Consider the following 25,656-nt stretch of genomic DNA (forward strand, 5'->3'; position numbering starts at 1 on the left):
TTCAAAATAATTCTTTATTTTATTTATTTTCTGTGGACTGTGGCTTTACTTATTCCCGTGCTAGTATGTTAGCAATATTCAAATTGTTCTAAATCATTCATAGAGTTGAGCCCAGAGAGGCACAGTTCATTTTGCATTATTTGTTATGAGGAAACAGTATCAGAATTAGAACAACTTTGAATCCAGTGTCATAGACCAGAATGTTTGACTTTAGAGATTCCATTGCAACTGAATTTCAAAAAGGGAAACATGTGTTTAAGTGAGAAGCAGAAGGAAGGAAAATCCTATGTGCTGACGAGGGTCAGCTTTATTAACAGCGTGTCCATTGCAGCTCAGCCCAATTAATTCAGACAGTAAAATCCTGCTTGTCACAATTCGTTGAAGTCACGTCACGTTTATTGCATCTTTCTCGACAACTCATTGAGGCTGCTACCCTGGGCTCGGGGTTAGATGCGGGAATACAATCACTGAGATTGAAAAGTACACATTGAGAAATGAAGTAACCTCCACACTGCACAGATAATCACTTGCCTGCTCACTGTAAAAATGCCCAAAAGTTATTTTTCTCTCCTCCTAGCAGTTTACATAGAGGATGTGTGGTTTGGTAGGGCTGCATCTGTCCAGGGACCACACGTCTGACTTGAAGTGAGTAGGAGGAGGGCAGGGAGGAACAAAGATTCTATTTTTAGATCGGGTTGCCGTAGTGCACACTAGCTTGGAGACTTAGACACGAACCGGCACTTACTGGCAGAGACTTTCAGGACCAAGTGAGCAAGTGACAAAGTCTGTATTTGCAATGTTCTGTTCAATTTGTGTAACTGGTTCCCTGGTGCAGTTGTATGTTGTTATCCTGGAATAGTTTTATGAAGCAATCCAGCAGCAAAAAACATATTTGATTGTAGAAAGCGATTTGAAGTAGCAAAAACCCCCAAAAAAGTCATCAAAAATCTATCTGTAATATTTAAATATTGAATTATTGTAAGGCAAAAGAGATGGAAGAAAGTGTTTGGTTTATGTGGGAATTTTGACATTCACTTGCTAAAATTTTGAAAACAATATTGATTATTTTGCCTGTCTTGATATGAAAGTTGAATACATTTTCATGCAATGGGCTAACCATCAAAATAAGTTAAATTTTTCTTGGCAAACAGGGCATCGCCGTGGCAACAACAAACACTACTGGTTTGAACATCATAAAGGCCTAAACACTTTTTTTAGCAAAAGTGAGGTAGATCTGACCAGGCCCGATGGGTTTGCAAATGCTTTCAAAAATAAGATTCACTGTGCGTGACAATAATGAAGAAAAAGAAAAATATGAAATTTCGCATATAAGCAATAGAGACCTCACAACAGTTGCTGCTCAAAAAAGTCTTCTGGACTTCACTTTATTGAGTTTCCACGCATTTCAGTGCATTAAAGAAGAAGAGCACAGTCATTTAAATGAATTATCTGAGGTGCAGTAAACTACCTCAGAAATTTATTGCCCATTTTTATTTCCCCTGTCAGTCATCCAGAGGTCCACCTGTACAGTTATCAACTCAATCTAATGATCTACATACTTACTGACTCCCCTCTGACTAATTTAGATTTCTTTTCACCAGGTTCTATAAATACAGTGTGTTCGTTCCCCAGGCCCTGTGCTGTGTTGTCAAGCTAAAATAGCAAAACTGACTCACACAGTCAGCACCCTAACTCCATGTGCACCAGCTGTCACACGCGAGCATCCACGTGTACAAACATCTGCATCAGATATGTTTTAACTGCATCCTTAATGTAATGTGAGCTGAAATATTGAGGCTTTTTTTTTTGGGAGGGGCATGCAGTCTTCCAGAAGTCACACTTGGCATAGTGTACCTGACCTGTTTAATCTTCTCTGTTGACAGAGGGCGAGCCTATCGAAGCCATTGCCAAGTTTGATTACGTTGGGCGCTCTTCAAGAGAATTGTCCTTCAAGAAGGGTGCCTCACTGCTGCTCTACCAGCGGGCGTCAGAAGACTGGTGGGAGGGGCGACACAACGGCATAGACGGCCTGGTGCCACACCAATATATCGTGGTCCAGGACATGTGAGTGACCTCAAATAAATGGACATGTAAACTGTTGTGGTTTACATTGCAGTGGAAGTGGATGTGAAATGTGATTTTTAAACCTACTTGTTGAACCATGCACTCTGTCACGGTGTCTCTATCAATAAATCACCTGAAGGCGCACTTGCTGATGTCTTCTTGCCTAATTAAAGAGCAGCAGGATTTAGTGCTGGTCGTGCCAGGATGCGTCACATCCTGTGCTATTTTCAAACTGAAAAGGCTGAGGAGTGCAAGTGCAGACCTGGTTGTGGTCTTTCCATGTCCCATAAAGTAGCCCGTAATAAAACATGCATCGTAGAGAACACTTTATGCCAGGTAATGGTTCTGCTCTTGGGGTGTGCTGGGAAAAGCCTCCAGATGTACTTTCGAAACATAGTTTTCTGAAACCCATTCAGCCTTCCTTGTGTGTGCAGTGCCTATCAGGCATACTGAAAGGCACAGAAATGTGACTTGTGAATATCAGCCTTTGAGAGGCCAAAGCACATGCTGACTCTGTTCTGTTTCTCAATGTGTCTCTGTCTTAGAGATGACAACTTCTCGGACACGCTGAGCCAGAAGGCTGACAGTGAGGCCAGCAGCGGCCATGCCTGCGAGGATAAATGCTCAGGAAAAGACATCAGTTCACCCACTGACACTAGGATCTCAGAGGCCTTCATCACCAGGTTGGTGTATGAATGTGTGCCAGGAATACTGAAGGCTGTCTCTTCAAGAGCAATGTTGAAACTATGGGTGTGACTTGCACACGTCAATATGATGAATTCTTTACAAAAAAATTCAAACTGTCAAAACATTACGACGTAATCAATGTTCGCGTTTTCAAAATCCATGCATTGTTTTTGATGGAAACGTTGCCCCCACCAATGTAGCCGCTACGTAGCCATGTTGAATCGGTGGGCTGCTCTAACGTGCTGGTGTGTATCATCTTCTGTTCAGATCTGTGGATAGTAGCATTTAAATGAATGCATGTCGCAGGAAGCACAGAAACCAGCCTGGGGCTGTTAGCCGGAAATATTGTCAATAAAAAAAGAAATACGAGACAGATTGTTGAGAATCACAACACAGACAAAACCCGAATGTCCGGTACAGTCCCCTGCCTAATTTAAAACTATTTGCGGCGATCAAAGGCGTTCACTTGCTCTGATTGGAAGCTAGTTAATGGTGATAAAGTTAATCTTGTTTTTTAATATCGCAAAAACCTCTCATTATAACAAGGCATTTTTTAGACTTTGTATATGTGCTGTGCACATCTATACAGTATAGATAACCAAAGAAAAATAAATATCCATGATTTTCTTATGATGCTGTACTCAACTGATTGCACTGACAATCAAACCAAGTGATTTTGACAGCAGGTTGTTGACCATTTGAGTGTATTTTGTCTCTGCTGCTCCACTTCTTCATTGCTGCATTTAGTGACCTTGAAACGTCTGTCTCTCTCTCTCTCTCTCTCTCTCTCTCTCTCTCTCTCTCTCTCTCTCTCTCTCTCTCTCTCTCTCTCTCTCTCTCTCTCTCTCTCTCGCTCTCCCTCTCTCACCTCTCTGTGCCTGACAAGCACACACACACACACACACTCACACACACACCTTAGGACTCACATATATCATATCCGTAATACCTGTTCCTCTCTTCCTCACAACAACGACTGATTATCTCCCAGGTGATCTGCACCTACTGGTTGTTCACCTTGCTCACTCGCTGCTCCGCACACCCACACATGTTGAATTATTGTGGTTGAATCATTTTCGCAGGCACACTCACCTGTCCCTGTTTGGTCCTAGCATTATTGTGTCTTCTTTTTACCATTGGGCATCAGTACTTTTCACAGGACTGTGGCAACGCACAAATATTCACATTTTTTATGGATGAAACATGGAGTCATATAATTCAGATAGTCATATTAGATGAGTATCATAGTAAATGTTGCCAGAGCTGATAGTGTAACGACATATTAAGACAACCAATGAGTGGCAATTCAATGCCTCTCAATACATGTGGCTTTTTTATGTACAGTATATACGTGCAGACATCGCCACCTGCAGGTGATTGTTAGTGACTGTTGTCGTTTGCTTTCCCAACACCAATTTTCCACCAATTGATTTTTTGCTCACCCCAAAGCTTGTATCGGTTTCATTGTCCTCTAAAGAATTCAAACAGTGACAGAATTCTCCACTTCACAGTTCTGAGACTCAAGGTTTGAATCACTGTTGTTTCCTTTTCATTTCTATCCCAGCAGGCACAGAAAACGATTGGACCCGCCGTCCCGCCGCCCCCCTGCCCGCCCTAGTGACATCCACTGCATGCTGCATACCTCTCAGCAAGGTCATCCCGTACATGGGAACACTCCCGAGACAGGCTCCCCAGTTCTTGGCCACTTCAGCCCGCGCGACATTCTCCGGAGCCGTAACCATTTACCCGCAGACAGCCCAGAGCGTCGGCGCCGAACCGGCCACGGCAGCCTGACTAACATCAGCCGGCACGAGTCCCTAAAGAAGATGGAAAGCCCACCCATTCGTCGCTCCACCTCGTCGGGCCAGTACACGGGTTTTAGTGAAGCCCACCACCATCATCACCACCACCACCACCACGGTGGCAAGCCCCTGGACCCGGAGACCATTGCACAGGTCAGCGCGGGAAGAGCTGCGTGCCGGGCCGCAACTCCCTCCGCCGTCAAAGTCCTGCCCCACCCTGCAAAAGCCTAGTTGTCACCTGTCTTCTGCTCCAGGGTCTGTGTGCTAACTACACGCAAGAGACCAGCATGACAGGCAGCCAGGCAGCACGGCACTTTTAGAGTATAGAGTAGTTCACATTACCTTTTATCGTGCTTTTTAGAACTTTGTGACTGTGGGAAAATATCCAATCCAATAACCAATCTTAAAACAATATAAAGCTATTTTAATTGACTGTATTAATTATGAACGCTCCAGAAGTTGATGCCGATTCAGTACGTTGCAATTAAGATTCAGTACGTTGCAATTAATTCATTAATAGTATTTGACTATTTCAAATAATACTTCAGACAAGTGATTCTGATGAGCACTCCATTGCGATACTGCTCCAAGTTTTTAAAATATTCTTCAGCTTCGTTTCCTCCGTCCCTCTTAAACTTTCTGTTTGTCTCTCACAGGACATCGAAGAAACCATGAACACTGCTCTAAATGAGCTACGGGAATTGGAGCGCCAGAGTTCGGCCAAGCACGCCCCTGACGTGGTGCTGGACACCCTGGAACAGAGACAAGCCCCGGGTGGCGGCGTGGGTCCCACGCCGGCCAGTTCCAGCGAGTCTCTGGGCCCCCCCATCCACGGTGTCATGCTGAGGTCCACCGCCAACACAGAGCCACCGTTTCGCCGCAGTGCCGGCTCGACCAACGACAGCGTGAGCACCTTCAAACCCGCCGTGGCGCCCCGCATGGGCGTGCAGCTCAAGCCGCCCGCTTTGAGACCCAAACCGATGGTCCTGCCCAAGTCCGGCCAGGTATCACAGCCTCCTGTCATGTCATCTCAAGATTCTCTGGACAAATCCTGCACCATGTAATGTTTGGGATGCAAAAGAAGCAGCATCTTCCACTGGGGCATGCGACAGAAACTGTAGGCTCCCCACCACTGCTCTGTAGAATAAAATCACAGTCCTGAAGTTTGAAAACTAATGTGAAGTTTAGAATAGACAAAACACAAAAGCTTCTCTGAGTGCTGTATCATTGGAAAAAAAACACTACACAATGAACTGCGTCACATGATACGATTTGCATAGATGTCTTAAAAATCTGTATTACTCACAGAAAATGGGTGAACATTTGCAGTCAGAAGTCAAATTATGTTCACCCATAAAGACTTTTGTGGATTTTAGCTTCATCCTAAAATTTCACCTGTTAGCCAATTTATTGCTAACTTTTGTGAGTACTGTACATGAAATAGAATATGCACACAATATGATGTGGAATGCTAATTTGTAGCTTAGTTGGCATCCTAGCCAAAGACCAATTGAAGCATGGATGTGGACCTTCTAATGGATTGATGTATGTACTCTAGTTCCTCTTCATGGAGACTCTCAGGAGTGCTATGTAGACCTAAAAAAAAAGGACTTGCTTGTCAAGATCACAAACACTTGATGTGTGACAACAAGGAGTTGAAGTCTCTCGTGTCAATGTGTGCGATTGTCATGTATAGTTCTGTATTTAAATCTCAGTAGTGATTTGGGCGAATGTTGAAAATGTAGCCAACATTAGAACACTACAAACCATTTAAGAGTGAATTTGCAGGTTTACGCTGTCAGTGGATCGACAGACATTGTGTATCTATATTCGTGAAAATCTGAATACCTAGTTTTACTAACGCTCATTATTTTTGTAATCATTTTTGGTTTCCGAGTAGATCTGACTAGAGAGCAAACAATGTAGAGTAAGCAAAACATCCCTGTGGACAAGTGTGCTTTCCTCATACGGTAATAATATCGTAAAATGTACTTGTGAAAGTGCCTTTGAAGATGTTTCTGGACACGTATGCATTCAGTTGTCATGTGCTGTGAGGACACGCGACAATATTTTAGAACTGAGCAGCTCACCCACTGCACATCGATGTATGTAAATGTAGATAAGGCATGTATGTGACAGCATAACCGAGATGCTTGAGGGATTATGAACCTCAAAGGATTTCTTTCTAATAAATGAAATAGTTTGCCCAGTCCAAGGTCATTTTTATTGCACCATGCAGTGTATTACAACTGTAGAGGCTGTTTTATTCAATATTTACTTTGCACTATATCGAAGCTTTGTGTTAACATCGGTAAAGCATTTTACGTTGGAGCATTTCTTACATTATGGTGAATGGATATTGATATCATTAAGCATTTTATTGCCACAGTCCAAATTGACACGCAAACAGTGATTTGCCACAGAAAATAAATCTGTTTTGACATTTTCTGTCTGTAAAATGTTTTAGTTTTACAGTGCAGATATAATTAAACAAATTGAAACGTACATTGCACAATCTCCAAACTCTTCAGTTGGGATGAAAGCAAAAATCACATTAAGAATTGTCAGGGAAATATTCCTCATGGATACTGACATCATTTGATTTCATCATCATGTCTATTTTGCCACAAACGCAATACGATTATTTGATTGCAATTCATTGTAGGAAGGTATCAGATGTTTGATGATGTACCTGAAGTTGATGAACCCGAGCGGTCCTTTTCTAAATCTAAGCTTTCCCATGTTGGGCTATGTATGGCAGCTTCAGTGGATTTGGACCTTCCCTGTCAGCAGTTCCAGCATCACCACTACTGATAGAAGAGCCTCTGTGTTGGCTCCAGAATTTAGACTTGGAGGTCATCTGGGAAGAGAAAAAGAGATGATAAGTTATCAAGCAAAATAAGGAGACCTAATTGTATTTAAGCCCGGAATAGTTTACCTCAGCAATCCCAACCTTTCTCTGCCAAATGTGAACGCTCTGCTGCAGCATTTTGTGTTTGTCCTTGACGTGCATGTACTGGGCGACATCAGGTGCCTGGTAAGTGGACATCAGGCGGCGCAGCTGCTTATTCTGGGCCTCAGCCTTCGAACGCTCCTTCAAGTAGAAAAAGTGTGGGGGGGGGGAGTGAAGAGAGAGCGTCGATGAGGAAAATCCACATTGTAATATGATTTCAGTCCGATCTTCTTTTCTACTATGAAACAAATATTGAAGTTGGTTTTCGAACAAGCTGGGTTTATTAGACAAGAAAAAAACATGTTGTCAAACCTCTTCAACACGTAATATGTCCTCCTCTATTTTCTCCAGCACCTCCTTCTTTTTTGTGAAATTGCTGCTCAACTGTGCAGACTCTTGCGTCACACGTTGAAGCTTCTCCTATCCATGAGAAGACACACAAGGCCACATTTAGCAAACAGTAGTTAAAAAGGGCTGTGCCTAACATAAACATGTGATCTACCTTGTAGGAGTTCAAGGCGCGCTGTGCTTGTGAATGTTTGTTTTGGAGTTCTTCGAGGTCGATTGTCTGTTCGCTGTCTTCCAAGAAAATGTCCTGAATGTAAAAGCCAATTGAAGAATATACGGTCGAGGATGTCCCCCGTATGTTTGCCGTGCTCACCTCGAGTCCTGCCTTTTGCAGCTCTCTTTTCTCCTGCATCTGCAGATGGAGCTTCTTTTCCCGTGCCTTCAAGCCTTGGATCTTCACTTTCAACTTGTCACACTGGGTGCTCTGCTTAATGTCGTCCCGTACAAAAAAGGCAACAGGATGGTTAACTAACAGTAATACAGAAAGAGAAGAGACCTCTCACTATTCACGTCAAGATTATCATCTTGACATATTTATGACAATACATTTTATAGTGCTAATACTGTACATAATGTTTCAATTTACAATACAATTTCTACAAGACAGAAAGATAGACTCCAAAGGAACATTTATAAAAAATAAAAAAAACATAAGACTCTTCTTTGATAAATGTTGATAATAAGGGCCTGGTATTCTCTGCAGTTTAACGCCCACATGAAGTAAGGTACCTTACTACTGATGTAGTGGAGCACCTTCTCTGGCTCGTTCATTTCTGACATCTTTAATGGTTTGAACAATTTTTGTTCCAAGTCTTTCTTCTCTTTGCAGATGTCTGCTTGCTGCAGCTCAAATTCCTTGAGGGAGGCCTGAAAGAGAGCCACAGAGGTGAAAATGTAAGGGGTCATTTGACATTTATGTTGATTCTACTTCCTGATACAAACTTTGTAGTTGGCCAGAATTCTCTCCGACTTCTCCTTGTCTTTCTGCTGCTCTGTTATCATCTCTGCTACTTCCCTTTGTGCAACGCACAGTTTTTGTCCCAAGGTCAGCTGCAGAAGGCTGTCAGGCAAGTTGCCCTCAGATGTCTGCCTCCAACCTGGCCCCTGACAAGTCAGTCATATAAAGGTGCAAAAATACATAATTAAAAATAAAACACCACTAAAGCTAATACAAGAGTTGATCAAAAACTTTTACATTTACGACAACATTTACTAAAATAACAATGTTCAGTTGTGCAGCGTGTAGGTGTATGCTTACCCCGTCTTCCATTTGGCAACAGGCGGCAACACCCAGATTTGCAGGCTTGGCCGATTGGTCCCGTTGATCCAGCCGGGTGATAAAACGTTCAAACAGCTCATTTTCTGCTAAGAGTGCTGCGTTGGAACTTCTAGTGGACGGGTAGATTTAATTTAGTAAAAAGCCTCCAAAATTTTAAGAACTTGACTCAAGGGGGCAAAAACTAGTAGACAAAATAAGTACAGCTAAATACCTGCACTTTGTTAATTCCTCTATCACACCATATAAGGTAAACGAATTCAACATTACATTTTAAGTACTATGAAGCGTCTACTGGGCCAGTTTACTGACAATGGATTAGTTACGATCTCAGATAGTTATCGTGAAAACCAACATCGATCGCCGAGATCACTTAGCAATAGCTTTGTTTGTATTGTTAAAACCAGGAGAAAAGGGTTTGCATTTTTTTCATTCAAAGTGGATTAAATCGAGCGGTATTTACTGTAGCTGATGGATACGGGCGGAGATGCTTTGTTGTCGTTTTTGTGGGCTTTTCTTCTCCATTGGGGCTCAATGTTCCAGGTTGCTAAGGTACACTGTGATGGTTGCTATGGCCAGTGTTACTGGAAGTACGTACAGTTTATTTGAATTTGTTTAACCTTTATTTTTCCTGGTAATGAAATTGAGGAAAACAATTCTCTTGCCTGCACATTAAAACAAAGTCAATTCCAATTTTAATTAAATAAGTCCTTAAGTAAGTAGTTGATGTTGTTGTTTACTAATACGCAAAGGCTACACATTCATTTTCACGTTCACTCATGCAAATCACACACCAGATGAGTTGAATTTATTATTTGTATCGATTTCCATTTTTATGAGACCGTGGGTAAATCTAATTTCCGTCAGTCTCTCCAAGCTTCTCGCGCGATCTGACATACAGGGAAATTCTTCGATCGCGTGTTTCACTTTCGTTTCGGGAAAAAAAAAAGAGTTGGGTTGGGAGAAAACAACTTCCGCAAGACCGCAGAAAAAGTCGACAAGCTCGCGCCGAGATGACAGCAAAAGTGGCAAATTTTATCATCCAGACTTTATGTGACGACCAAGGCAGTTTGGACTTTGGAGTCCTGACTCGGAAACTGGAACAAAACTTTCTTGTTTCGCCGTCAATTCTTCAACAGGTTTTTAGGGATGAAGCCAGGATTGCAGTGCAAAACGGCGTCCTTGCCGTCGCTGTTGGTCAAATATTAAGCCAAGACAGCGTGATTGTGGCCAAAACTTCGCTACGGATCTGCTCGAAGAAACCTGGCGGGTGTACTCAATGTGAGAGTTTGCACCTATGCAAGTTTTATGTTTTGGGGACCTGCGTGTTTGGGTGAGTGAAATGCTTTGTACTGGTTTGTACAATCACGTAAGCTTTTTGATATTACACTTTACATTGCTACATTTGGTTATTCTTACCGACTGTGAATAATTACATGACTTGTTTTTATACCTGCGTGAAGCTGGCCCCCCACCCCACGCAAAATTTAATGAAAATAGTCTGTTTTGTTTGTGCTGGTTTGTGCCGTAAAAATTCTCGTTTGTGCAGCAACGGTTTTCTAGTTATAAAAGATTATTTTATAGGTCATCCAGAGTTCACCCAGCCCCCCATCTGCTCAAAATGAACCCAAAATGGTACCGTTCGTTTGTGCTGGTTTGTGCCGCAATTTTTTTAATTTGTGCTGCTACGGTTTCTTAGATACTACACGTTTAATTGATAGCGATGACGTCACCCAGGTGTTTTACCTCCGCATAAGCGAACATACTGCCCCCAGGTGTCCACAACAACAGAAAACCGGTTGCAAATGAACCAAAATAATAAAGGCCTGCTATTAAGTTACTTAACTTTATTCATCCTTTGGGATTGCTCCCTCAGAAAATTACTGTACAGCAGCATTCATACCCCGCGGCGAGGGCGGCCACAAGTGCGAGGAAGCAGACCTCTCACATCGGCCGCTGCTGCTAAGCCAATTCTTTTAAATTTCATAAATGTATTATTGAAAACTGCCGTATTAAACATTGTTTTTTTTTGTATTTTATTATCCACCCATTTATTATTATTATTTATTAGGAAAACAACAAGAATCATTCTGTAATTTTGGGAATGCAAAGAAATGCCAATCAATTGCTGCAACATGTTAGCGGAATTAGGGGTAAAGATTTCTGGACTGATATAAAACATACCTTATGAAATAGTGACCTGTCTTCTTGCAAATGCTGTGAAAGTATTTTTTTTATAATGTCTTTTATTAGTGACCCGTTTTCTATTTGGATAGAAGTACAGTGTGCACACAGAAATTCTGTTAAAGTATTTATTGATAATTCCTTTAGAAGTTAGCCTCTCAATATTTGGATGGTAACATACAGTTGGATGATGGATGACCTCAGTCTGAGTCGCTGCTGCTGCTGCTACTACTGCTGCTGGAGGAATACTGTGAGGACAGACAGATTTATAAGTATGTTAATGGCTTGTTGCTTGAAAAAAGAGGAAAAGTATCATTCGTTCTTTGGTTGCCGCAGCTCAAAATGAACATGTTGAATCACAGTAGAATCCCCAAAGTTCAATTCTACTAAGCTTCCAGACCCTTTTCTTTGAGAGAATTGCACAACAACTCAAATGTTTCCACTTTTGATCCACTTGAGTTAAAGACTGGAAACGTAATGTGAGAATGTTGTCAGTCTCACCTTGCCGCCATAGTAACCGTACTTATGCAACTTGTGGATCTTCTTCAGCTTCTTCCCCTTCTTCAACTTCTTATGGGCTTTATGTGCCACCAATCCCATGGCCATGCCAGTCAGGGAGCTGCCAATCCCCCTGCTCGAGGGATAAAGTGGATTGACCCCCGCGTGGTAGAGATGGCCCTTGTTGTAGTGGGTCTTATAAGGCTGGTGGTAGCCTTTTGAAGAGTATGGGTACACACCGGGGTGGACGCCGACTGGGTACCCGCCAGGTGCCACGGGGTAGGAGTGAGGTACTGGAGCCCTCGCGTAAGGTGGCATAACTGGAGGTGCGTTCGGTATCATGGCTGGGTTGACACCCATTGGATACTGGACAGGCGGGTACTGTTGATGCGGGGGCTGGGGATACATTCCTGGGGGCGGAAATGCGGGGGCTGGGTATGCAGAGTTATAACCAGGGGGAAAGGCTGGGTTGGAAGTACCTAATGTAAAACAAAAAAAACAAAAAATATTCACAGTGAGCCACCATTTTGCACCCCAGAAAAATCACGCCATGTGTATGTATAGTCTACCTTGATTTGGCCACATGGCTACAAGGTGTTATAGGAAGTTCTGGAGAGACATTGAGAAAAATAAATGGAATGCATTGAATAGATAGAAGCTAAACTTGAACATTAACAAAACCACTAATAATAATCTAATTCAAAAAGTATAAAAATGGAAACAACCATAACAAGCAAATGAGAAACTAATATTCAAGTCACAAATGAACTAAAACGCTTTGAAAAAACACATTTTAAGTAAGGATAGCATGTAAGTAAGAAGTGATCCGAAAGCTCACCTGTGCCTGTTTTGTGGCTGTCTTCCGCAAAGAAACAAACAAACATTCCAGGAGCCTACGCCCAGCCTTTTAAACTCCCACGCCCTTTGCTTCACGTCTACATGTCATGGAACAAGTGAATACAAAATGTCGTCATTGTTTACTTATAAAGGAGCCGCAAAAATATACAGATGTTTGCACACTTTATTAGGTACACCTGTACATGTTAATACGGTGGGAAAACATACATTCACAGAGACGATGATGTGATGTCATCTTGAATTGCTGTCTCCAATTTCCTCACGTCTCCAAGCATTCCCTCCTTTTTGTGTCCTAACTCCCTGATACAGTTTTTTTTTTTTTTTCTGGTTTGTTTTTTAGAGCTAAGTGTAAACAACCACACCTTTTGACTTGGCCACACAATGCAGAACTGTTGAGGAAATTTGACTTGCAACACCTTTCAGAAAAACAACTGTTCCAGCTGTTAATACAGAATGACCCTTACCTTCTTCCTGAGGTAGGTACTACTGGTGCTAACGGATTCTACAGAGTTCCTCAGTGGGTCATTTTTCTGCAGTTTACCTTTGAAACAAATGCACTTGAGCTTGTTACGGAAAGACTTGATTTCTCTGATTTGGTACATCCCAACCCAAACACAGTCCAAAATGATGTTGAAAATCTTCTCAAAAGAGTGGAATGAGTGTAATTATAATGTGTATTAATGCATTCATGCTCTGCTGTACTATTCCGTAGATATGCTCATACTACAATATGGGCGAGGGTGAAAGCGGTTTGTGCAAATTCACTTCTGGGTGCCTCAAGCTTCACATCTGCAAGGCCCATTTCACCACAGGAGTCTGTAAACAAGGCTCGTCGTGTTCCAGAAACCACGGTTTTGATGCAATGACGCACAAGAGTTTTGAAAAATTCAGTCCAGAGATGATCAAGAGTCTTCCAAAAGTCTACAAAAATAAATACATCATCGAGAATCATTGGAACGGCCCTGCTGCTGCTGGTGCTGCTGCTGCTGCTGCTCCTGGTTGTAAAAATAATTTCTAAATCATAGTTTGTCTTCACCTTTAGTCCAATATGTGTGTTTGTCACATGCAATATTTTCAGTGGTGAGACGTCCCGCTGGGTCAATGGGTGCAACTAAGCCAGTGAGTGATTCTGACACAAAAGAAATCTGCCTATACTTCATCAAAAAATTCTGCGCCTATAAAGGTAATGAGCACACGGCTCTCATTTTCAGATTTTATATGATAGTATGATAGTATCTTATACTATATCTTATATGATGAGACTTTATATGAGGACAAGTTTTTCTTTGAATTGACTATGTAGCTATAACATTGTGCGCAGTTTTGACATGCACTAAGTCAAGGAAAATAGTAACTACCTAAAAAAATGCATTGCACACTAAGGATAATAAAGAGAAGAGAAACGTTTTGAAAACAATTGTGAGATTTGAAATTTAAAAAGAATTTGGATTTTTGGAATAATCTGCTCGATTCATTACCCTTGCCTGCAAGCTGAATTTTTGTCGTTTTAATGAGTTCACAATAACCCAAGCATTCATCTTGTTCCGAGCCCACTGTTGTGACAAAATCAAGCTCCGAGGCCAGGGGGAGGAGAACAAACCAAACACGGCGATGCCGGTGGATAAATGCATGGGCACTGCAATTAATTCTGTTCTCGCCGAATTACCAGCAGTTTTCTTTTTAAAAGAACAGCAAGAAGTGCTTTGTTCATTTTTAGTTGGTAAAGATAGTATCATTCTTTGACATGATTGGTCAAAAGACAGATGAACAAACAGCCGCATCACCCAATCAGCTGGAAGTATTGCAACAGGATGCTGTTTTTTTTTTTTTGTTCCCTGCAGAGAAATGTGTTCGTGTCCACTGGAGCTTACCTTACAGATGGCAGGTTTTGGACAAGGACGGCTTGACCTGGAAAGACTTGACTGACATGGAGGAGATTGAAAAGGCCTACTGTGACCCAGCAAAAGACTCAAGCTCCGCAGGCCAGCCCTTGAGTTTAACCGGGTTTATAAGATTAAAAATCTTTGACTTTGCAGGGTTTGTAGCATTGTATTGTCTAATAGCCATAGCTAATTTTTAAGGTATTTTTTTGGTGGATGATGGATCCTCCACTACAGTTGTTCAGCACAGGCACTGAATACTTCTTTGAAATGTCACAACAGATAATTGTTTGAAAATTCACTTTTGTATCCAACTCGTATTGGATTTCATTTGCTTGTGCAAGTGTTCCTAATGAGGAGTCAGCTTGCATGCACTTTACATTTTCACTGCTGTTTTTCAGCCAGTCTCAGGCAAGCGAAGTTGACTTCACGTCGATGACTTGCAACGGCTCTCCCGTGCGTCGCCTGTCCACAGCCTCCTCTGTGATGAAGGCCCGTCACTTCATTCTGACAACACAGTGGCTCTGGTACTGGCAGGAAGACATCGGCAAATGGCATGAGTTTGGTCAGGTTCGTTGGAATTGTTGTATTATAATTGTACTGGAGTAATCCAATTCATTCTTTGGACAATTGAGCCGTTGGGTTTCCAGAACAAGGTTTTGAGTTTGCATAGTCAGACAGATTGACCATAGTTGCGCTAAACACAATCTGTTCCCCGACACTGGTTGACCTCAAGGTTTATCAAACCACAAATTGTGTTTTGTTTCCCATCGGGATCGCCGCGTCTTAGCTGTTGTAAATTGACTTACTGGTGGTTCAACACTCAACTGTCTGAAGTTGTCTAAATCATTTTCGGTATCCAATTCGATTTGAAAATTAAATTTTAAAATGTGAGGATAAGCGGTTCAAGGAATGAATGGATGCATGGATGGATGGATGTTCCAACTTGTTTCTTTCATGCTGTTTAGAGCCAGGTTAACATGCCGACAGCTCTCACGTCTGAAGCGCTGGAGAATGCTTACTTGGTAGACCAGAAGACGCAAATACCTTTCACGATGGGCAAACATCAGTATGAGCTCTACTTCAAAAATGAAGCGGGAACTCCACTGATGTATCAGCAAAATATAAAATATTCCACCAAGCGAGAGGTCCGAAGAAGGCCTCGCTTTGTGTCCTCCAATGAAGTGGAGGTCATGCGGAACAGGTATGTTTGGCTATTACACATTCAGATGCTGTTTTTATTCTCAGGGACTGTTAATGCAGTGCTTTTAAAACTGGTAGATCAGAATGTGATTTCTTTTAAGTTTATGAAGATTACAATTGTTTTGGGGAAATTTCCTAAAATTGTAGTGTGCGACGGAATGCGTGCGTCAGTCTGTGGGCAATACCATGAGCACTAGATATACATAACAAAAGTGACAACGGAGGACGATAGCCCATTTAATTAATTTACGTCTGTAATTCACACCCAAAAGATGAATGGTAGACACTAGTGCAGTCATTGTTCTTTCAGAAAACAAATTTGATTATACTTCTGCAGCAGTTTGTGCAGTGCCAAGAGAAGATGTCAAAGCACTTTCTCACAAAACTGTAAATGCACTTTTAGCGCAACCACCAATTTATGCAGCAAATTTTAGTCACAGTGAATATTTAAATGATTTTTTAACCAATACAAGCTCCTGCTATGTGTACTGTATTATGTTTGCAATTTTTATCTGCAGGTTTGTGTGAACAAGTTTAATGTGTCAACTTTTCAAAATGCAAAGAAAAATGTTACTTTTCCCCCGTAACACGAATACAAATTTGTAATCGAGGTTTTTAGCCGCATTTGTGAACCCATTTCTGGAATCGCATAGCAGTTGTTTTCAAATACTTCTTAAATGTATCATTACACAGCCCCAGAGTTGTCACAGCGGAATGCCCTCCCCATTGGGACAAGACTGCCCTGCCTGACATTGGATACAAGGTTTCCTTCAACATTCTTTACTGTGCTCGACATTTTGAGCCTCTTGTCAACTAATTTATTGTCACTCTGTCAGTTCGTGCTTCTTCCCAAATCTACAGAGTACAACAGGATTGAAACTTTGTTCAAAGCAACGATGCCAAAGAGTAGGATCCAGAGTGTCAAGAGGATCCAGAACCCTTCTCTGTGGACACGCTTTCAGTTGTAAATATCACACCATGCTTGAAAGTCAAAATGATAAGACACACAACCACACAAATTGCATTTCATTTTTTTATGTGCATTCAGGCAGAGAGAGCAAATGAAGAAGAGGAATGGCGGGAAACCTGTGATTGAGGAGTACTTGTTCCACGGGACAAACGAGAACTTGATCGAAGCCATCTGTGAACAAAACTTTGACTGGAGGATGAACGGCAGCAACGGCACCGCCTTCGGCAAAGGTAGTACATCAAAGTTTGTTGAAGACTAAATCCTCTTTCCCGTCTAAAAATAATTTGTTGACTTGCAACGTAGGTGAAGTTCAAATCTATTGCGAAAGCAGTTTACGTGTTCATTATTGACTTGAATAAATTGTCTTTATAGGGAGCTACTTTGCCAAACAGGCTTCTTATTCCAACCGATATGCCACAGCCAGCAGTTCGAACAAAAGTATGTTTGTGGCCCTGGTCTTGGTAGGCGACTCCATCAAGGGAAGCAGCCAGTATGCCCGTCCACCAGCCAAAAGTGGAAGCACAACCCTTTATGACAGCTGTGTTGATGATGTGAAAAACCCCAACATTTTTGTCATCTTTGAAAGTCATCAAATCTATCCTGAGTACATTATTAACTACTCTGAGTAGCAGTAGCAGTTGTTGCTTAAAGTTTGATAAGGGGTTTTCGAGAACTTTGCTTATCACATGATCATTGTTTGGAACAGTTGGTCAAAGTAACAAATGAAAAATATTCAAGATTAATACAGCTGTCTTATCTCATTTTATAGCATTCTTAATAATCACACAAGTGTAATATGTTAACTGTTGTCAAGCATGCATGAGTGAGTTTGCCTCTCACTCTTGATTAACACTCGTTTGGTGTGCGGAGTTGATAATTTGATCACATGACATTTGCCATAGTTGCAGTCCAACTTGGAAAAGAATCTGAAAGGGTTGCAAAGTATTTAAAACAGAATTGAGACCTTATAACTACTGCACACTGAACATTTGTGCTGAAGCTGTTCAAATTAAGGTTCTTCGTAGGGTGTATGTCTACAATACATGTTGGGCAAATCACAGCTTGAGTTTTGACATTGTTCAATTACACTTGCTCCTTTATTTTTTCGTAGTATCTTTTTCGAATGACAGATATTCAAAGAAACACCGTCATGACCTTTTTAAAGCTGTCATTTGACGTGACTGTTAATAAATTACTATAGTAAAGAAACTGGTTGAGTTTTACTTTACAAAATGGATAATAGTCATCAAGAATAGTTTATCAGTTATCAGAAGATCCATTTTAAGAACACATTTCATCATCAATCCAAAACACGTTATGTTAATGTACAGTGCCTCTGGAGTATTCAGTTTTTCCACCTTAACTCAAAACTAAAAGAAATCCTACATGCAGCACCTCAAAGTACTGTCCTTGCCATAGGTTTCCTGCTTCCCGAACAAAGATAAGTCATCACCACTTGTTTTCTGAAAAGCTTATATATTTCTAGCAGCATAGAGTTCGTCCCTATCGAGACTATTGTAGCAGCAACAAAGCATTCCTAAGATTAACGAGTACCCATCACATTTTTCTTGCAAATGTCTCTTCTTGTGATCTTGACGAAAATGCCATTTTTCGGTCCCAGGGTGCTTGATGACTTCAACTCAAGCGGGATCTGTAGCAAGAAAAAAATTCTAAAGATGTTCTGTTATATTTAAGACTAAAAGCAGGTGCAAATGATATAATTCAACTCGCCTTTGTGTCAGAGCAGGGTATAATGTTGAACTTGTGGAAGAGACGGACCAGAGCCATCTTGATCTCAAGTTGGGCCAGTCTCATGCCCACACAGTTGCGGGGCCCGGCCCCAAAAGGAAGGTACACAAATGCATGTCTACTGGCTTTCGCCTCGGGGGTGAATCTAGAGGAGAGATGCACACTTTTCATTTCAAAGGCTTGGATTGACTCAAACCCAAATTATTTATGAGCAATCACTCTAGGCCTGTACAGTAGTAGAATCACACTGGGTGTCAAGGTGAAACAAATGATAGTGTTCAGATCAAACTGATCTCATTTAAACTTACATTGCTTTTGTGTCATGTGCTCCTTTGCTGTGTGAACTTGTATTATTTCTCAACTGATTAGCATTCACTCCCTCAAAAAACAAACTGTGTCTTCAGAACGACTGATATTACTTTTCTCAGTCACACTATTTATTCAATCCGAAAACAGACAACCTTTCGCAAATTCAAACCTACAAGTATACGACTATATTATAATGACTGCAACTTAATCACTTTCAAATACATGAGTGAGGAGTAATATTTATATTTACATGCCCAGCTGTGTTCATATATACCTACCTCTCAGGGATGAACTTCTCAGGCTCGGGCCAATGCTCCGGGTCATAGTGAAGAAAACCCGCTGGGATCTCCAATAAGGCTCCTTTTGGGAAGCACACTCCATTCACCACACAGTCTTGCTCGATTTCTCGTGTAAACCTGGATAAACGTTATGAAGAGGGGAAAAAAAAAAAGGAAATCAACTTCCTTTCTCACTGTATTGTTTTGCCCTTTTGTTACCTGAATCCTGGAGGATAGAGTCGTAATGCTTCACATACAACCATATCTAGATATTTCAACTCCTGGACGTTTGTGTAGTCGGGGGACTCCTACAGTGATGGGGAACATGGGATGAATGGCCAAACTTTCAGCATGAATACGAACAACAAGCAAGGCAACAAGCTTACATGTTTGCTGAAGAAGTCATCCACCTCCTCCTGGACTCGGCACTGACACTCCGGATGGATTGCCAGCAGGTAGCAGGTGAAGGCCAACGTGTTGCTGCTAGTCTCGTGGCCGGCCAGCAGGAAGACAAAAGCTTGGCCGACAATTTCATCTTCTGTTATCACTTTTTTGGACGGACGCCGGGTGGATGAGTCTGGAAGGGGAAGACTAGACTCTGGACTATCTGACTCAGCACTGTGGCTTGCTGTATCAGAGTGTTCCAAAGACACAGCAGCCTCCTTGCTGCTGCGTGCATCTAACATCAGCTGAAGGAAATCTCGCCGTCTCTACATATAGATTCATTCAACAACAACAACAAAAATACTCTAAAATTTTGTTCTATAATGGTGACAGTTCATTTTAGAAAATCTTCCCAGACCTGGTCAGGAGGTTGCTCCTCCCTCCGTCTAATGATTCCCCGAATACTGTTGATGAAGAAGTTGTTCATTTGGTGGCGACGTTTGTTAGGGATGATTCCCATCAGTGGAGCCATAATGTGTGGAAAAGCAACTGCACAAATTAATCAATTACAAACATTTGAAATGTTACGTTTCGCATACTGGTTGGATAGAAAATTATAATTGCCTACAATTGCCAAATGGAGAGTTTAATGCCTAGAGTGCAGATTTGTTTGCCCATAGGTAACCAACTAATAGCATTTTGTGATGGAGGTTTATTTATGTTTAATTAACTCCCAAATACAATTAGTAAAGTACCATGGGTCCATATTGTGTACTGCACATGCTCTGGTCCTTTTTTTGCTTTGCCGCTATCTTGTGGCATATATATGTTCTTACAACCCCTTTTAGGAGGGGTGTCAATTAGTTGCGAATTTTTACTATTCGCAGTAGGGGTTGGTCCTGTGATATATTGCAGATATCTATACCTTGTTGGAACAAATTTGAACAATGTCTCAGTACACACACGTGTTCTCTTAATGTCATAATCACATGATAAAACAGAATTTCCTTACGGAAACAAAGCATGAAGGGCCTGAAGAAAGAAAAGGAGAAGAACATCTGAGCGTGACGGACAAATGGGTCGTCTGGGTTGTTTTGAGAGTCCACCTGAGTTGCAAACGCCACGCTGCCTATTACATCCATAGTGTAGCAGCCAAAACACCTGGTATGAAAAGTGGAGAGAAATTACATTTTATTTTCTGAATTGCCCATCTTCTCATGTGTATGAGATTTGCATCCATCTACCTGTGAATGTCAAAGGCTTCCCCTGACTCAGCATAGACATCCAGGTTGTTCATTAGGCCAGTTGTGGCTGTTTGGATGAGTGGAACCATCTACTTGAACAAACAAGACTTACTATAACTCATAACAATTTTTCACAACAACTAACAAACATTTTTGGCCATGCATTAAGTCAGCCAAGATGTGTATCTTGATTAAATTTACAAATGCGTTTTACTTTTTTCTTCCCTGTGGTATCACCTTGTATTCAAAATCTTCATTTGAACCTTACCTCTTTCATTTTGGCAGCACTGAAGGACGGAGTCAATATACTGCGGACTCTTTTCCACTGCTCATTCTTCAACATGAGCAGACAATCGCTCATAGGTTTGTTGGCAAAGCGATTAGTCTGTAATGAGGGGTACAACATTTTATCAATTACGTTGAGTGACTAACTTCTCAGTGGCATCAGCACTTAACACACAAAGTACACCCATTTACCAGACATTACATCATGTTCCTCACAATCAAATAAGATTTGGCTCTCAGTGTGATGAAGTTCTACATTCCAAAGCAAATTATCACCACAACAGTGAAAATATTCTCAAAATGACAGTGCCAATTAAAACTAAGAATTATCTTTTAAAAAGAAAGATAAGCTTTTTATTGGCTCTCATTTTGTTGTACTGGTGTACATAATTTTATGACTGTAGAAAAAAAACAACAACACCAGCTCAGCATGTATACATTGAGTTTGCAAGAGAAGACGTCACATGTCACATGATGTTCTTCATGTGCTCACCATTCTGTTTGGAAAGCTGCTGAAGTCCCTCACCATCACTTGTCTGAGCATGTCAGGGTCCGCCACGACCACCACTGGTCTCCTTCCCAAATAATACCTAAAACACAGTGAGGAAAATGTGGTGTCTCGAACACTGAACTCCGATTTACTGTATGTGAGAGACGATGCTGGACAAAATGTTTTGTAACTACCCGCAAACTCGACCATATGTCTTTATGAGTTCGGACACAGGCTGGAAAAAACCCTGAAATGATGGAACAAAAGCGATTATAAGAGCTGCATGCAACCCATTGACATCAGATGTATGTTCCAAAAAACAAATTGTATAAAACATGCACACTAATTTAGTTTGAGACTCTAAATTATCCATAAGTGTAAATATTATGCTTGTTTGCCTACTTCTACATTTTGTTGTATTCTCAGTTTTACCATCCATCCAAATCCTTGAGGAGTTGCTCTAAAAATGTTTCTGTACCTGACGAAACAGGAAAAGATTGCCGAAGAAGGGAACTGGTTTTGGATGTTTGATTCCACATTGAGTGAGGACTGAGAAGGGGTAAACTGAATACCTGTGGGGGAAAAAAATACAAAAATAAAAGAGATACAAAATAAAACACATATTTCCTTATATACCCTGACATTTGTGGAGACAGTCAAAATATGACAACCACTCTCACCAGTACAGCAGAAGCAGGAAGAGGAGGCCAAGTGTCAAAGATAATCCGCTGGTTTCTATGTGGAATGTATTAAGAACGTCAATTATCGCCTCCATGATAAGATGATTTAAAAGTGTCAGCTTTCGGCCACAAGCAGTCAATGTTTCTGAAACAAAACAGATTTTATAGTCAACGCATACATTTTAAATATCAAACAAAAATACAGAAATATCGTATATAGTTTTGCACAAGCAAAACATATTCCTTAATAAAACATCTTTATAAACCAATTACACATTAAATAGGCATACACTTGTGGAATTACGTTCAACATATTAAATTTAGCGTTTAAAAAGACCATAACGCTCTTTTTTTTATTATGGTGTTATTGCGCAATATTTGTTGTGAACTTCAGATGTAACCAATACACAGCGCAAAATGCTTAGTTGGATGCATAAGACCACTGCAAACCACAACCACATCATGAACAATTATAAAGAAATCGAAAATGAAACCTACTTGTCTGACAAGGTCAATTGAAACTTGTATTAGATCTCATGACTGTGCCCGTCTGTGCGCGTATGACTCATTCCCTGCAATGAGTCTGCATAAATACATACGTTCATGAAATGCAGATTAGACGTCTGGTTATGAAACAGACTTGCTTATCGAGATACCTGCTCTGTATATTTATATTTAACGCGCATCTATGTACCGGATTCTGTAAACCTACCAGTCGCGTTCGGTCTTCTTCGTTTTGTTATTGGATCGCAAGCGAACAACGACAAATGGAAAACACTGCCATCGAGTGTCAAGTAAGACCTTGATTAGTCAAAAATGAAATACTAAAGAAATCAGCTTCCAGTAGAACGTACGCAAATCAGTGCACTGTACAATAAATTGCTCAGGTAGTTTAGTTAACACGTAATAAGCATAATAAAAGCAAAAAAGATCTCTACTTACTCGTAAACAAAACTGAAGAAATTGTGTGTACATGTGAAGCAAAATCGGTATGAATCAAATTTCAGAGTGATAGCTCTGTCAACGTTAATGTTTAATTTAAAAATGTAAAAAGGTCTGTGCGAAATTATAGCAGAGCAGCGATACGGTGACGTCATCATTCTCGTCCAATTCGATTGGATAGTTTCAGATAAAAAAACAATAGTTGCAGTTAGTGCGTCACCTAAAAACAAAACGGCAGTCACTTAAAAACAAAACATTTAGCAAAATGTGTCTGGTAGGTAGTACCAGTAAAAGTACGAGAACTGCATTAGTAAAAAAGTCACAGTAGCTGTCAATGGCCAATTTAGTAGGGAACATGAATTTAATATTACGACCATGTTGTTTATTACTGGACAGACTCATCAGAATTAATTACCCTCATTAGTGTATTGTTGAATAAGGATAAATAGTGTGTGTCTGTCCTCTTGCAGGTTATCAGCAGTTTTGGCGATTGTAATGCATCTTATTAATATAAATATAAATAATATATATAAATCCATCTGATTGTTTACTTCAGCTACTTGTATGATTTAAACAATACACCATGTCTGTCAATGGTCACCATCTGATTGGTGGTTCGCAAGTAAGTAAATCTAATTTCTAATGGCCACAATTTATTATTCAAGAAAGGAAATTGTATCATAGTCTGCAGTTCCTCATTTGGCCCGTGGAGGTCATCTTCTGAACGTATAGCTCCAACTGTCACACGTGCAACAATGGATCTGTTTCATTTGAATCTTGCATTTAAACTTCCACACAGATATGATGCCAAAAAAATGCTGGTTGTGGTTTGAGAATCACAGTGGTCAAGATTGTGTACGTAGACAGGTTTTTATTTGTTTTTTTTCAGTTGAAAGCGATTGCATACATAACATGCACCTGAGGAAAGCCTACGCATGACGAAAACTCCACACAGGAAGGCTGCAGGTGAGTTTTAAACTTCAGAACCGTGAGGCATATACGTAAGTGCTACTATTAACTGGGCTTTACAGTTTTAATTCAATCGGCTGCTCTCTGCAGAGAATGCATCACTTCTTTTCCTTCCAAAGCACAATGACAGTCTCAGCTGTTTTTTCTTTTTTTTCGTGGATCGCTGTCTTGTTTGTACACGGGAGTCGACCCACCAATTTGCCAGAATCTGCAAGAAATACTGAATTACAGTATATTATACTAAATTTCTGAAAAAAAATCTCAGCAATTTCAGCCTAATATTAGTGCCTCTTTGGGACGAATAAAAAAGATCTAATTTTAATTGCATAATCTCAATATGGCTATGGCATTGAGGATGTTTTAGTGAATATTTTATTGAATAGCAGGAAAGCCTATTTTGCTCTAGTTCTTATCTGAACATCCAGCTCGTGTGAATCTCACAACAGTGAATGTCATCACAACAATTGAAAATGAAAAGGTTATTTTTTTTGTTTGGTTGAACTTTGTTTCTCAGCGGCAAGTTCATTCCAACGGCTTTTATAAAAAAAAAAAAATTATTGATACGAGTTGGTATAGAAGCGACAGATGAAAGGTGATTTCTCACTTTCACCATCATTGAGGGCAGTGAGCAGTGGTAATGCAAACACAATTAACCGTGCATGATGAAAAACCACCTAATTAGATGAGGTATCCTTAATTTATTACTTCAGCGTTAAATTAACGTGAAATGTCAGTGACAGTGCAATGTGTGCTATATTTGGGGTCATCTTCATGTAATGCTCCTGAATTTCAACCCCCCTCAAATCCACTGCGTAAGGACCCAACATGTGTTTCACATGTCTTTCCTTGCAGAATTACTACTCAGAAGGGTAGAAAATGGCATTGCTCGTTATTTTACAGGAGTGTGTGTATAAATACAAATACTCACTCGAGTCAGAATTCAGGGGTATTCATCAGAAAGGGCTTTTGTGAGCCCGGCAGGGTTTATGGTTGCTTTGTCCTCTTCAGATAAGACCTGTCTGGCTTGATACTATATGTGTGAATAATGCATTAGAGATGATATCCCCTTCCTGGCTTGGAGATGGACAGAAATAACACTGACGTCAGGTCTGGGCCTCATGGTAGCAGTGGGCATGAAGCTGGTCTAGAGAGCGGGGCTTAGCCTGCACTTTTTCTCAGAGATCAGCTACGCCAACTGTCTCGCGGGATGCGGGACTGACATCTGTGTGATGCAGCGCTCTCTTTTGTCTTTCCATGGAGGTGTGGCTGGTGCGTGAGTAGCAAAAGAGAGGAGAGGCCAGCCGTCATCGTGATGGGATGGGACGGCGGGAAGGTGATTTTGTCACGTCCCTCGTTGGTGTCTCATTACTCATTTTTGTGATATTGATGATTGTCGTCTAATTTATAATGATGGGCTTGATCTCTCAGATTATACTCAATAACCTCCACTGCGGCAATCCTCTGATGCTCACTTGCTTGGTTTATGGCTCATGTTACATGCAAATATGTATGTATAACTATATTTGTATAACACATCAATAACCAAAAAAAGAACTGCGGGCACTTCTACCAATAGTTCTGCGTGGAGGTGCAACGATGAATC

At 40.9% G+C, this 25,656-nt stretch overlaps 5 protein-coding genes across 16 annotated transcripts in view; 2 read left to right on the forward strand and 3 right to left on the reverse strand.

Moving 5' to 3' along the window:
* The window catches only part of srgap1a (SLIT-ROBO Rho GTPase activating protein 1a), a 41,739-nt gene extending 34,974 nt beyond the window's left edge, over positions 1 to 6,765 (forward strand). For 2 of the 4 annotated variants that reach the window (XM_037255452.1, XM_037255454.1), the window contains 4 exons: positions 1,884 to 2,064; positions 2,610 to 2,747; positions 4,316 to 4,706; positions 5,210 to 6,765. In XM_037255452.1, the coding sequence (XP_037111347.1) occupies positions 1,884 to 2,064; positions 2,610 to 2,747; positions 4,316 to 4,706; positions 5,210 to 5,617 (1,118 nt within the window). In that variant the 3' untranslated portion in view covers positions 5,618 to 6,765. The remainder of the gene's footprint in view (positions 1 to 1,883; positions 2,065 to 2,609; positions 2,748 to 4,315; positions 4,707 to 5,209) is intronic. The other 2 variants (XM_037255453.1, XM_037255455.1) reach the window with 1 other exon arrangement.
* ccdc113 (coiled-coil domain containing 113) lies at positions 6,760 to 9,709 on the reverse strand. Of its 2 annotated transcripts, none has more exons than XM_037255466.1 (9): positions 9,594 to 9,709; positions 9,113 to 9,242; positions 8,797 to 8,958; positions 8,584 to 8,721; positions 8,168 to 8,278; positions 8,009 to 8,101; positions 7,819 to 7,926; positions 7,492 to 7,647; positions 6,760 to 7,413 (listed from the first exon to the last, which is right to left on the reverse strand). In XM_037255466.1, exons 1-9 carry the CDS (start codon positions 9,653 to 9,655, stop codon positions 7,282 to 7,284), a joined length of 1,092 nt encoding a protein of 363 aa, XP_037111361.1. In that variant the 5' UTR covers positions 9,656 to 9,709; the 3' UTR covers positions 6,760 to 7,281. The 2 variants fall into 2 exon arrangements, with proteins under 2 accessions (XP_037111361.1, XP_037111360.1); XM_037255465.1 differs by having other exon boundaries at positions 8,168 to 8,281.
* Positions 9,710 to 10,051: 342 nt separating this feature from the next.
* On the forward strand, positions 10,052 to 17,466 carry parp12a (poly (ADP-ribose) polymerase family, member 12a). Of its 3 annotated transcripts, none has more exons than XM_037255456.1 (11): positions 10,052 to 10,463; positions 13,011 to 13,146; positions 13,383 to 13,668; positions 13,743 to 13,853; positions 14,512 to 14,707; positions 14,952 to 15,120; positions 15,519 to 15,754; positions 16,447 to 16,516; positions 16,590 to 16,717; positions 16,802 to 16,953; positions 17,096 to 17,466. In XM_037255456.1, exons 1-11 carry the CDS (start codon positions 10,144 to 10,146, stop codon positions 17,350 to 17,352), a joined length of 2,061 nt encoding a protein of 686 aa, XP_037111351.1. In that variant the 5' UTR covers positions 10,052 to 10,143; the 3' UTR covers positions 17,353 to 17,466. The 3 variants fall into 3 exon arrangements, with proteins under 3 accessions (XP_037111351.1, XP_037111353.1, XP_037111352.1); XM_037255458.1 differs by having other exon boundaries at positions 15,525 to 15,754; XM_037255457.1 differs by having other exon boundaries at positions 10,053 to 10,463; positions 13,749 to 13,853.
* Positions 11,429 to 12,760, reverse strand: LOC119125034 (proline-rich protein 13-like). The gene is made up of 4 exons (XM_037255467.1): positions 12,651 to 12,760; positions 12,382 to 12,421; positions 11,816 to 12,291; positions 11,429 to 11,562 (listed from the first exon to the last, which is right to left on the reverse strand). The coding sequence occupies exons 2-4, from the start codon at positions 12,395 to 12,397 to the stop codon at positions 11,515 to 11,517; spliced, it is 540 nt and encodes a 179-aa protein (XP_037111362.1). The 5' UTR covers positions 12,398 to 12,421; positions 12,651 to 12,760; the 3' UTR covers positions 11,429 to 11,514.
* Positions 17,467 to 17,586: 120 nt separating the features above from the next.
* Positions 17,587 to 23,211, reverse strand: tbxas1 (thromboxane A synthase 1 (platelet)). 6 transcript variants are annotated; one of them, XM_037255459.1, is made up of 15 exons: positions 23,085 to 23,211; positions 22,641 to 22,725; positions 22,143 to 22,287; positions 21,941 to 22,034; positions 21,657 to 21,709; positions 21,466 to 21,562; positions 20,956 to 21,072; positions 20,688 to 20,776; positions 20,456 to 20,604; positions 19,862 to 19,992; positions 19,446 to 19,769; positions 19,279 to 19,367; positions 19,060 to 19,197; positions 18,455 to 18,617; positions 17,587 to 18,374 (listed from the first exon to the last, which is right to left on the reverse strand). In XM_037255459.1, the coding sequence occupies exons 3-15, from the start codon at positions 22,235 to 22,237 to the stop codon at positions 18,267 to 18,269; spliced, it is 1,647 nt and encodes a 548-aa protein (XP_037111354.1). In that variant the 5' UTR covers positions 22,238 to 22,287; positions 22,641 to 22,725; positions 23,085 to 23,211; the 3' UTR covers positions 17,587 to 18,266. The 6 variants fall into 6 exon arrangements, with proteins under 6 accessions (XP_037111354.1, XP_037111357.1, XP_037111355.1 ...); XM_037255462.1 differs by having other exon boundaries at positions 22,641 to 22,714; positions 23,085 to 23,181; XM_037255460.1 differs by lacking the exon at positions 23,085 to 23,211 and adding an exon at positions 22,799 to 22,898.
* Positions 23,212 to 25,656: the final 2,445 nt, after the last annotated feature.

This window comes from Syngnathus acus, chromosome 6, assembly GCF_901709675.1.
Source record: "Syngnathus acus chromosome 6, fSynAcu1.2, whole genome shotgun sequence".
NCBI lineage: Eukaryota > Metazoa > Chordata > Actinopteri > Syngnathiformes > Syngnathidae > Syngnathus > Syngnathus acus.